The sequence below is a fragment of the Cebus imitator genome, unplaced genomic scaffold, assembly GCF_001604975.1.
Source record: "Cebus imitator isolate Cc_AM_T3 unplaced genomic scaffold, Cebus_imitator-1.0 Scaffold203, whole genome shotgun sequence".
Classification (NCBI taxonomy): Eukaryota; Metazoa; Chordata; class Mammalia; order Primates; family Cebidae; genus Cebus; species Cebus imitator.
In genome coordinates, this window is record NW_016107518.1 from 3,052,658 (window position 1) to 3,065,289 (window position 12,632).

General features: G+C 40.6%; 1 protein-coding gene across 8 annotated transcripts in view; it reads left to right on the forward strand.

Annotated features, from left to right (window-relative positions):
- The window catches only part of MYO9A (myosin IXA), a 279,254-nt gene extending 268,630 nt beyond the window's left edge, over window positions 1-10,624 (forward strand). For 5 of the 8 annotated variants that reach the window (XM_017548127.2, XM_017548128.2, XM_017548132.2 and 2 more), the window contains 3 exons: window positions 2,694-2,896; window positions 4,983-5,125; window positions 5,910-10,624. In XM_017548127.2, coding sequence (XP_017403616.1) covers window positions 2,694-2,896; window positions 4,983-5,125; window positions 5,910-6,373 — 810 coding nt within the window. In that variant the 3' untranslated portion in view covers window positions 6,374-10,624. The remainder of the gene's footprint in view (window positions 1-2,693; window positions 2,897-4,982; window positions 5,126-5,909) is intronic. The other 3 variants (XM_017548134.2, XM_017548130.2, XM_017548129.2) reach the window with 3 other exon arrangements.
- Window positions 10,625-12,632: the final 2,008 nt, after the last annotated feature.

Consider the following 12,632-nt stretch of genomic DNA (forward strand, 5'->3'; position numbering starts at 1 on the left):
TTAAGGAACTGATTTTTTTTTGGGGGGGGAGAAGTTTTCCACCCTTCTACTATTATTTTAGTCATTAACCAAAATGTGAAAACAGATCTGTGACCTATCAATGTCTGTTAACTAGTAGTTTTCTGTTTCCCAGGTGATACAGTTGCTTTAATTTGCCTTACTATGATATGATTTTGTTGCTGTTGTTGTTGTATATCTTAATTATCTGTAAGTTTTAAATCCAGCATATCATTATTGTGTTTTATGTGGTCACTATTTAGACATACTCACTTTTCATTGGCTTTTATTATTTCGTACACCTCCAGCTTTTCTTCTTGAGACGTTTTCTATCTTCCCTTCGATATTTCCTTTAGTGCAGGTCTGCCGGTGTCAGATTCTCCTCTTAGTCTGTCTGCAATGTCTTTATTTCACCTTCATTCCTGAAAATTGTTTTCTGTATATAACAAATGAGTTTGGCAGTTACTTTTTCCTTTCATCACTATGAAAATATTCCATTGTTTTCTGTATTCCATTATTTCTGTTGAGAAGCTTTGAATCTGATAGTTGTTCTTTTTTCTTTTTTCAAGTAATTTGCTTTTTGTGACTGCTTTTAAGTCTTCCTTTTGCCTTTAAACAGTAGTTTGTCTAGGTATAGACTTCATTTTATTTCTCTTTCTTAGGGGTTGTAGACTTCTTAAATTCCTAGATTAATATCTTTAACTGCTTTTACAAAAATGCTCTGCCATGATCTCTTCAGTATTTCATCTATAGGATCTCTCTCTCCTGGTATTTGCCCAGGCTGGAGTGCAGTGTCGTAATCTTGGCTCACTGCAACCTCTGTCTCTTGAGTTCAAGCAATTCTCTTGCCTCAGCATCCTGATACTGGGACTATAGGCACATGCCACCATGCCCAGCTAATTTTTATATTTTCAGTAGAGATGGGGTTTCTCCATGTTGGCCAGGCTAGTCTTGAACTCCTGACCTCAGGTGATCTGCCTGCCTCAGCCTCCCAAAGTGCTGGGATTATAGACGTGAGCCACTGTGCCTGGCCAGTCTTTTACTTTTATGAATTTTTCCATTCTTTTGTTTCTTTTTGCTTGGTTCAGAATTTTTCTTTTGACCTAATTTCCAGTCCACTACTTGAACTATGTGTTTTTATCTCCTTCAGCATGATTATTTTTCATCTGATAGCCACACTATCTGGAGTCATTTAGGGTTTCTGTTTTCTGTCATTTTTACTAGTTTTCATTTACATTGTCTTGTCTCCATTTGTGCCTGTTACTTTTGATTATTTCTCAGAGTATTTGAAAAATTATTTTTTAAAATATTTTCAGGACTGTTACTTTCCTCCACAAAATGTTTTCATTTTTTTCTTCCTGGTCCCAAAGTATTAGCAATCTGGGATTACTTTAATTCATTTTTGGGGATTAGAACTTCTGGACCATTCAGATGACTTGTAACTAGACTACAGTATCTGCGAGGACTTTTATAATTTCGGTTTACTCTTATGTCTAAGAAACAAACCTTGGGAATCCCAATGTCAGGTGCGGAGGTTTTGCCAGGCAGCAACCCACACCATTGAGTGGGTCTGGCTCCAACTTTTATTTTCTACCCCAAGATGATGGCAAACTTTTTCTGTAAAGGACCAGAGAATAAATATTTTAGGCTTCATAGGCCAATCTCTGTCTCAGCAATCAACTCTGCTGATGTTCTGCAAAGGCAGCCATAAAAAATAAGTAAATTAATGAGGATGAATGTATTCCACTGAAGCTGTATTTACAAAATACATGCAAAGCTAGATCTGCCACACGAGCCATAGTTTGCCATCCTCTGCTATAGTATGTGAAAAGTTCTGTTTAGATTCACAGCCACCTCTGACATTTAGATTAGCACTAAATGCTGGAGTAGCCTCTCCTTGATCTACCTTGTTAGCTCTTCAACGCCTTAAAGCATATGCTGAGTTTTTAAGTTTATTAGCAGGAGATTAACCTAAAAGTTTAGTTTGCCACTACCAGAAGCTAAAGTCACATGTAAGGTAACCAATGTTTAAAAAAAAAAAAAAAAAAAGGATTTTCACACTCTGATCTCAAGAATAGAAGTTTCCTAAGAAAATATATCTCACTAGCACCCTGTGTTATGTAAATGACTACATTTTGTTTTCGTTTTTCAAATCTGAGTTTTAGAACATACTTCTATGGCCCTCCTAGAGAGATTGTACATTCCAAGGCTAAAGTTATAGAGCACTGTTACCCATCAGAACTTACTATGATGATAGGAAATGCTTATCAGTACCAGTCAGTGTGGGGGTCTTGAGCTACCTGTGGCTATTGAGCACTTGAAATGTGGCTAGTGTGACTGCAGAACTGAAATGTTACTTCAGTTTTAATTAATTTAAAAATAAATACCCAGATGTGGCTATTTTGTTTGGAATGGATGCAGCTTATATTAAAAGAAGAATCTCATCTCAGTACACAATGGGTTCTTACACTCCCGCCTACCAAAGTACCTATTTTCCAGCACTCTTGCAAGAAATATTTTAACTTAAATATGTTGGATGAATGATATTTCACTAAATATCCTAGGCCTCACAGAGTGTTTCTGTTTATTCTTACCATTCGCCTGGTGTGATGGAAGCACACTTGTTATCCTTAAAGAGCAACGTAAAACTGATGCAGTCACTCAGTTTACTTTCTAACATGAATTTTTCTCTGCAGGGAAAGGGGCGTATTCGTCGAGGAAACTATCCAGGTCCATCTTCACCTGTTGTAGTTCAGTTGCCTTCCATGTCTGATGTCTCAGAAGAGACCTTGACTAGTGAGGCAGCCATGGAGACTGACATCACAGAACAGCAGCAAGCAGCTATGCAGCAGGAGGAAAGAGTGCTGACTGAGCAGATTGAGAACCTCCAGAAAGAGAAGTGAGTGTCCAGGAGGAAGGGAAGAGACAGTTATTGTCTGTCTTCATTTCCTTTCTTCTGTTGTTCCTTTATTTTTTCTTATTTATTAAATATCTGCTGTGTGTCAAACACTGTGTCAGATGATACAGGAGATGTTGAGATGACAAAGACGTGTTGCCTGTACTCAGGTAACAGTGTAAAAGTTGTACCCTCCAGGAAGTCAGTTCCATGAGCTGGAAAACCTGAGGCTGCTTGCTGCAGTGATAGTCTGGAGAGGCTAACTGGGAGGAGGACACAGTATCCACAGGGCATGTCAGTGTTAGTCACGATTCATTTGGCAGTAACAACGGGGAGCCAAGATGAGGTACTGGAGTCCTAACAGGTCAGAGATCAGCCTCCAGAACAGATTTGTTTTGCAAAGAAGAGTAGGCATTCTTAGGCTAAGCCAAAGTCCATTTCAAGAATGGGCATTATTCACAAATCCATGAAGGAAGGTAATTATCCAAAGATCCATGTGGCTATGGGAATAGCAACTAGATAGTCATAGTAAGGCTGTAGCCCTAGAGGATGCTAGGATTCTGGATAGGGAAATTGGCTGCAATTTAGGAGAGAGACAAATAAGAAGCTCTTTTACCTACATTCATCACTGTTGCAGGGATTGGGTGACCCCTATGCCTTGGGGATAATATGAATATCCCATGGTTCTCCTGACAGGTGCTGCGTAATAGTTCTGGTCGACATTGATGACTCTTAAGCAGTCTTAATGAGATCTTTGTTCCTGAGTTCCAGGATCCCAGGTCTTGAGTTTGGCTCATAAGGGGATATGAGACTGTTTTTGTCTCTCATGATTGATTCTGGGGTTTAGGCCAGCTAAAACAGCAGCAGAACTCAGCTTTTAAAAATATGATAAGGCAAAGATGGTGTACATTGACCAGGGGCTATTTGCTGTAAGAGTGATCTGAAAAGACCACCTCATTCAGCTTTGATGCAAATGATACTGGCAGTCTTGAAGGATAAATAGGAATTTTCAAAAAAGGATACAGTCTCCATAAAAAGAAAGAAGAACAAACAGAGTCTCAGAATGCACATGGCTTAGGACAATTGTAATGCTGATAAGACTGTTTTTTAAATGATTGTTCATGGATCTCAAGCTAAGTAAAGTGGAAGTAAAGGTAAGGGAGTCTATTAGGGAAGAGACTTGTTTAGAAGGTGAGTAAGAATTGGAAGGATAAGGAGGTTGTGAACAGAGTAGAGTATTGGATTCAGAGTTGGTTTATTTCCAGGTAATGACAAGCTCCAGGATCTACCCATTGGAGAAAGTAGCTTAGATAAAGTGGATGAAGGTCTTGTTAGAAGTTGCAGACATAAAGAAACTTTAGTGTTAGGGTATTGAAATGAGTTTTTACGAAGATATTAATTGAATATATCAGGGTGATGTCAGGCATTAGTGAGAAAGCCAAGTACCAAAGACTTCATGGAATGTGGGGCACTACTGAGAGGTAGCTGGGTGTCTGTGATGAAGGAGGAAGATAAGAGAATACAATAACTGAAGATGTCATAAGCTTCAAAGGACAGAAAAGATCAGTGTTTTTCTTCATCTAGAGGTCTCTGTGGTGAAGGTAGTGGATATAGTCTACAGCCAGTTAATAAGCTTCATGGAAAATAGTTTAGGAGCCAGAGGAATCTTAGAGGTTATCTAGTTTAATCTCTTTGTTTTGTAGTTGAGGAAGTTGAGGTCCATAGAGAGAAAGGTACTTCCCTGATACATTATGAAAAATTATGAACAAGTTTAGAGCCCTGATCTCCTGATTATCAGTCCAGAGTTCATTTTATCAAAAGATCTCACCACTACAGCATCTTCCTTCACCCTACCCTTAGCCTTATTGTTGGTCCTAGATTGGCTGTCTACCATTTTGTCCTTTAGTCCATACAGTTTTAGCCATCACCATATTTGGCGTACAGGTCCTCATCACCACCTGGATGGGGATAGTAAAAATGTGGCTGTCTTTGCTTCTTAGATTCCTGACTTCCACAGAGGATCTTTTTTTCTGTTATCTTCCTTCCAGTTCCTATCAAATGCTAACGGTTTCTTGATTGTATCTTACAGGGAAGAGCTAACATTTGAGATGCTTGTACTGGAACCCCGTGCCTCTGATGATGAAACCCTTGAGTCTGAGGCCTCCATTGGGACTGCTGATAGCTCAGAAAATTTGAATATGGAGTCCGAAGGTGCTATCCCTGAGAAATCAGGTAAGTGGACATGGTAAACCAAAGACTCCAGATTTGTTTTGCAGAGGAGGAATAAGGATTTCCAAACTAAGACAAAGTCTTTGAAGAATACACTGACCATACATCAACAGTAACAAAGTCCTGAGGAATTTTGTCCTTCTAGCCATATAGTTTTAGCCTTCATCGTTTGGCATAACAGGCCCTTGTCACCACCTGGATGAGGGTAAGAAATGTAACTGTCTTTGCTACCTAGATTCCCGACTTCCATTCTTTTTTCCTGTTGTCTTTGTAAAGCTTCCATATACATTTGGGGGTTTTTTTGGTGTTTTTTTATATTTGCAATTTAATGTTTTATCCTGCATTTACCACAGAGAAAAGCCAATAATCACAATACATGTTGTCCTGCTGACCCATGACCCATTTTCTGAGGGTGGCAGGAATTTGGCCCCACTGTGAGGTGGGACTGTACACATATACAAAAGAGGTGTTTAACTGAATGGCATCTCAGGGAGACAGAGAACTTACTACATATCCTGGCTGGTTTCTAAATGATAGTGACTGTTCTAGGCTTCTGCTGGTGGCATAGTCAAATGCCAGATTTCCTTGGGGATGATTCTGAAATTATATATATACAAATGGATGGTGAGCTCTCTTTGATTATGACTGTGCCCATAGTAGGTCAGCCTGGACCCTCCAAATCTTATCCCACCCAATTTCATGTGTGAACGGTGACACCTACTCCTTACATGATGATTTGCTTTAGAGGGAACTGTCATTTACATCTTTGGTCTCTGTTTCGCGTTAGAGAGAAGCTTAGCCCTTAGCTCCCTGAAGACAGCTGGCAAGTCCGAACCTTCCAGCAAGTTGCGAAAGCAGCTTAAAAAGCAGCAAGACTCTTTCGATGTAGTGGACTCTTCGGTGTCCTCCTTATGTCTGTCTAACACTACATTGTCTCATGGGACCAGAAAACGATTTCAGATTTATTCCAAATCTCCATTCTACCGAGCTGCCTCAGCTAATGAGGCACTGGGAATGGAAGGACCATTGGGCCAGACCAAATCCCTGGAAGACAGGCCTCAGTTCATCAGCAGAGGAACCTTCAACCCAGAAAAGGGCAAACAAAAATTAAAGAATGTGAAAAACTCACCTCAGAAAACCAAAGAGACCCCAGAGGGGACAGTCATGTCTGGCCGCAGAAAAACTGTGGACCCAGACTGCACCTCCAACCAACAGCTAGCACTCTTTGGAAATAATGAATTTATGGTCTGAACTGGCAGATGTGTTTCCCTCCATGGCTGCAGAGTGGTAAACACATCTCACCTTTGGGTCTGTGTTTCATCACCTCGTTCACAATAGTCCATCCTAATTGTGGTCCTGTCTCTTTTCTAAGCATATGGCTACGACTGTATGTGCTGAATTCCTGGGCCTCCTGCAGAAGCAGAAGGGCCTCTTTGAAGCCTGCTGGGGATGGTGCCAGCTGTGCCTTGGCTGCTCTATTTGAATTGAGATTTCACTAAACAAAGCCACCTAGGGCCTGGGGATTTTGGTCAGTTGTAGTTGCCTCTCCCGTATCCTGTTTTCCCTTCCCAAAGGTGGGTGTTGAACTAGGCGGGATATTGTGGGCCTGAGGGAGCCTCTCATTTCTGGCATTTGAAGAAAACATATACATCTTTCTTAACCATGAAAGCAAAAGGCGTTTGGGTTTATTTTGGGATAGTTAGGAGCTGGGGTTGGATATAATTTTTTTCCAAAAACTTATAAACAAAAAGTCTGAGCCCTCTATTTTAAGATTTCTGAAAAAAAACACTCCATGTTATATTCTGGGGAAAGCAAAAAAAAAAAAAAAAAAAAGTGGTTGTTTCCATGAAGCCATCAGAGTGTGTCTTAGCTCTCTTGTTATACAGTGAAGAAGAGAATACCTATTTTGTTTTTTGATGATGATTAATGTCATAATAATCAGTGCTGGTTTAACTCCTGTTTAGTTCCTGCCAAATACATTGCATGGACTGAAGTGTCAGTAGCCATACTGTTCTGTTTCCTAGTCCTAGGACCAGATTCTTCTACTTTATTTTTTTAGTTTCCCAGAGACATGGTGATCCCTAAACTTAGGAAGGTTTCAACCTAAGCCCTTCAGGCCTTTCTCCTTGTATAGATCAAACCGAAAACCGCATATGAGCCTGTTCATCTGCTGGTGGATTCCCACCACAGACTCAGTCAAATAATGTGACCGTCTAGTCAGTTCTCCAGAAACTTTCACATACAGCCTTGCATGAATAAATGTTACAGAAAGCTGCCAAAAAATAAAAAGGTTTTTAATATAACCCATCTAACATTTATCTTCCTTTTCTCAGACCATCAGTATTAAATATGATGGAAAAAAAAATCAAGGACTACTTGAAGCTATTTTTGTTAATATTCTGGTTACTGAAGTTTACTGTAAATATATATATATGTATAGTAAGTATATTTCTTTTTAACTTTGTGCTTTCCTCCTTCCCATGGAATTTCTTCCCACAGATTAGGGGCCACTGGACAAGGGGGTGAGAGCCATTCATCCCTGGGTTGAGGGGATAGTAAGACATCATTTTCACCACTGGGTGGTCTTCATACACCTGAGTTATAATAGCATTTTAAGTTTCAATTAGAAATCTGTTTTTGCTATTTATAATATATGAAAAGTGAAACATGATAGCCTTTCTTAAGTATGTGAAATGTTGTTTGTTTATTTTTAAAGTTACTAAATGCATCTTGTCTTGCTACTACATGCACTGCTCTGAAAAAGAGCCTTCACCATCTATAACCTGTATTTTGGTTATTCTTCCTTTTCATACTTCTTTGAAGTTGTGGAAGTAGTAAGTCTTTAGTTAAGGCAGAGTCTCTCCTGTTACACAACACTGAACCTCATGCCGTTGCCTCAGTGGTTACTGGCCAGCCCCCGAGGTTAGACTTGGAGCATAATTCTGAGTGGCAGCTAAAGGTAGCAGGAGTCTTACCTCTCCCTGCTTTGGGTTCAGAATTGGGCCAGAGAAAGGAAGCTCTTAAAATCTCCAGAATAATGACAGTTAGTGAACAAATGTTACGCTTTATATCCCATAGACATCTGCCACCTTGTTCTTCTTGTCCTGAGGAGTAATAAATGTTAAGCTTTTAAAAATCAGAATTTCAGAGACTCTCCTAGAGGAAAACCTCTCAGCATGGTGTGTCAGAGTGGGATTGCTGGTTCCTTAGCCCCATGCCGGGCTGCACAGTCTGTTTCAGTGTTCTTGAGAGAGTAGTGTGCTGCTGGGTATTAATTGTTACTCTGCACTTGCTCCAGAATGTTGGTTAAATCCTGTATTTAAAAAAAAGATTGCCCTTATTGAATAATTTCCTGTGGCCCAGAGCAATGGCCAGGAGAACACATGTTGGCACAGGTTCTTCCTTCTAAATCTTTGTGCGGTTTTTTGGCAAAATGAGCTTTTTGGCAGTTAAAAAACTACTTACATAGATCACTTTATAGGAACTAGGTGATGGATGTTAAGAGACTTTATAATTTTTCTCAGGGACCTGAAACTCCAATTTGGGTAAAATTCAATTAAAAAAAAAAAACTCGTTTTTTTTGGTTGCTAGATTTGTGGATTTCTAGTGATTTAACAATTTGCCAGGATTGAGGTGGGTGAGTGAGGAGAAGAGAGCCACAAAATGGTAAGAGTGGAGAGCAGTGTGGGGCCCTCCCTTTGAGGGAAAGCCGTTGTTTACATAGGGGGTAATAGGCTTTGTTGGTCTGATCAAGAGATGAAGCCATACTCTTAAAAACCTTCAGAACCAAGTGCTGTGTCTGCATCCATCTGTTCTCACCGGCCCTCTACATGATAAAGTTAGGTCACCACAAAGTGATGCCACAGTACAATCCCTTACAAAGGTGTTTAGCCCTTATTGTGCATCACATTTGTGGTTCCATAGTGCTTCTCCCTTGCTTGTTTGCTTTGCTCTGCATGGCAGCAGTGTGGCAGCTCCCCATTTGGAGCCAGCACTCCACAATGCAGAGCACTCTAGTCACAGCACACATTCCCAGCCCCAAACAAAACCTGAATTTTCAATTCTTCCCATTAAAGTGAATGTATCCCTATAATTATGTACTTATTATTACGGAAAATGTAACTTAAGTAGAGAAGTGTCATTTCATTCTGTTACCACAAATTGAAGCAAATTAACAGCAAATACAGGGAGGATTCAGGGAGGTGACATGCTTATTTTACAATGTACTTTGTACCTCCTGCCATTTAAATTATTTTGCCACTCTGGGCTTCTGAAAACACAAAGGGCAGTATAGCCCTTCAACTGTGAGCCTTGCAGAGAGAGACAGAAGGGCCAGAGGTCCTGGGATGGAGTACTAGAGACCCACCTTCTCATGCTTTGGAAACCTGCCAGAGTACTTACCCTGCTGGAAGGTTAATGAAGACTTCCGTTCTGTGTTTCATAACAGTAGAGTTGTTTTCACCATCCAAGACAGAAGGTCGCAGATGTGTGCTGAAAAGATGTGGTCCAGCAAGTTTCCGTAGTCCCACCTCAGTGCCCGTGAGCTGTGTTTTTAACTGTAACTAATCAGTGTTTACCTTTCACAAGCACTTTGGTAAACTAGAGAGAAGAAAGGATTCTCAGGATGTGTTCAGAGCTGAGAGCATTTTTATTTTAAAAAGAAACATACTCCATGGCTTTCCTCATCCTCCTTTTTCTTCTTGGTGGGAAGCTGGACACAGGGCATGCATCATTCTGTATGGACAAATGTGTTATGTCCACCCATGCTCTTGTGACAACGCCCCAGCACTGTCCCCCAGTACCACGCTGGCCTTGGTAATAAAACTCCTTGCTATCTGTGGGAGTCATCTTTTTCTATGCCCTAGACTTCTTTTCTTTTAACCACTTTTCTCTAGAATGACTCCCACATTTGATTTGATATTGAAAGGGTAACAGCAAAATGATTGTGGAGATGGATCTATTAGGTCTCATATTGATCCCTTGGTTGAAACTGTTTTCAAAAAAGCCCCAACAATGGGCCTGTCACCTTGCTAGTCATCCATTCTTAATGCCTATCAGCCCTCTGAGGTCATATAAAAGTTACACCTTTTGAACCAAGTATTTGTATTTACTACGGGAAAGGTGTGGACTACAGATTAGTATTATATTATTTTAATGGATTTTAAGTAATTTATAAATATGCTGAGTGTAAATTTTTAAAAGACTATGTATTGTAAAAGAACATATCCTGTGAAATGTAACATTTTACTGTTTAATAGAAGAATAATTCTATAAGAAGAATGATTTATCTCACCCATGGAACTGATTACATTCCGGATGCAATCAACAGGCACTTTGTAATTTCCTTTTTTTCTTTGTGGGGGGTTGAGGGGTAACAAGACATCATCTGTATAAAGTGCAGTTTGTGTCACTCAAAATATGCACTGTATGGCTACACAAAAGCAGCTTGATGAACAAATCACCCCATGGCTCATTAAAGAACAAAGCTTCCAGAAGCAGCAATATGTGTGGCTTGTTTTCCATCCATCCTAGCTCCCACTCCAACTTATTCCAGTCCAACTCCAAGGAACAGCAGTGACTTCTTAGTTACACTGATGTGTTTTCAGGAAAGGACTCAACCCCAGATGGACAAAGCACAGAAGTGGCAGTCCCTGGAACTCAAATGAATTCAAGTGAAGGTATGATTCAAGGTGTCATCTGTCTGTAGTGGATGCAGGTTGCTGGCTGTCAATTCATTTAATTGGTTTAAGGCTTAAAGGGCAGGAAAAGCAGTCTGCATTTAGGATCTTCCCCTAAATTGACCACTTGAAGAAGTAGCAAGGTCGCTAATAGCGGGCTCAAGGATTTTCACTGAAAAGCAGAGCAACGCATTGCAGTAGAAACAAATTTTAACTCAAGTTTGTCATTTTTGTTCTGCCACCAACTTTACTGCATGACGACTGGGAAAGGCTAAAGGATGTTAGTTTTCCTATCTGGAAGTCAGTTCTCTTTCCCAGATTCCCGTCTTTGGAGAACTCCTGCTGACCCTCAGGTTTTAGTGTAAAAGGCAGTTGTCCTGGGAAGTTTGCTGTAACCCTGTGAATTGAATTGGTAGCCTGTGTTGTCAACAGCTCTCAGTATTCACAGTGTCGGACACTTGCTTGTCTTGCTTCCAGCTCCTGATAAGAGGTGCTGGGCACTTAGATACTAGATGAAAGGATTGACCTAGGATCAGTGGTTTCAAAATGCAAAATCAGGTTTTTTTTTTTTTTCTAGCCAAATATATTCAATTTTTATAATTATGGGGTCATCCTCACTTCTTTTTGCATTAAATTTACATTTTTGCATTAAATTTATATTACACTGAAATATGAATAGCATTAATTGTTTAAAATTTCCTTAGTTGCCCAAAGAAAACCTAGAAATATCACTTTATTATTTTTTTGAGACGGAGCCTTGCTGTGTCACCCAGGCTGGAGTGCAGTGGCGCAATCTTGGCTCACGGCAACCCTCACCTCCCAAGTTCAAGCAATTCTCCTGGGTCAGGCTCCCAAGTAGCTGGGACTACAGGCACGTGCTACCACGCCTGGCTAATTTTTCTATTTTTAGTAGAGACAGTGTTTCACTATGTTGGCCAGGCTGGTCCGAACTCCTGACCTCAGGTGATCTGCCCACCTTGGCCTCCCAAAGTGCTGGGATTGCAGGTGTGAGCTACCATGCCCAGCCGAAATCCATTCTTAAAACTTGCCCCTGAGATTACTGAGTCTACAGCTAACTATTGTGATTATGAAGAAGTGAGAACAGAAAGGTATGGTGGGATGCAGGTTATAAAGAGACTAGAGCTTTGGTTTGGTTTGGTTTGGTTTTTAAAATGCTTTTGCCCTAGAATGGGTGGCAGTACAATGTCTTAGAGCAGAGACATAACCATGAAAATAGATAAGGTATATGTAATTACCTGACTGTTGAATCTTGTAGGTGTCTCAGACTCTCAGTCAAGGAGTGTGTCACTTCCAGGTAGTGCCCACAGGCATTGTCTTAGGTGCTTAGGGTACATTAGTGAACAAAACAAAGATCCCTGCGCTGTAGAGCCTGCATTCTAGTCGGGAACACCAGTGGTGTCCACCAGATAGAGACAATACCTGGGTTTGACTATCAGGTTACATTTGAATGAGCACTTCTTGGCATATTGAGTCTTTCCCAGCCCTTCCTACCTTGAAATACCCCCTTGTGGGTTGAGAAGTGTCTCGTGAATCTAAATCTAGCTTTATTTGAAAAGAAAGGCCCAGATAGTCCCACAGGGTCTACCTCTGTGGTGCTTCATAGCCAAAGACATTTCTGGCATTGAGGAAAAAAAAAAAAAAAGCTTTCAAATTATCTCCTCTCCTGACTGACAAGGACCCTAAATGCAATGAAAGAGCCATTACTCATTGTAAGGCCGGTTGCCTTGCCGGGAGCTCGGACATGCCCACCCCCGCTGCACCTAAAAACTACGTCATTGCTCCGCGCTTGGCACCAAGCCTTACACTCAGCA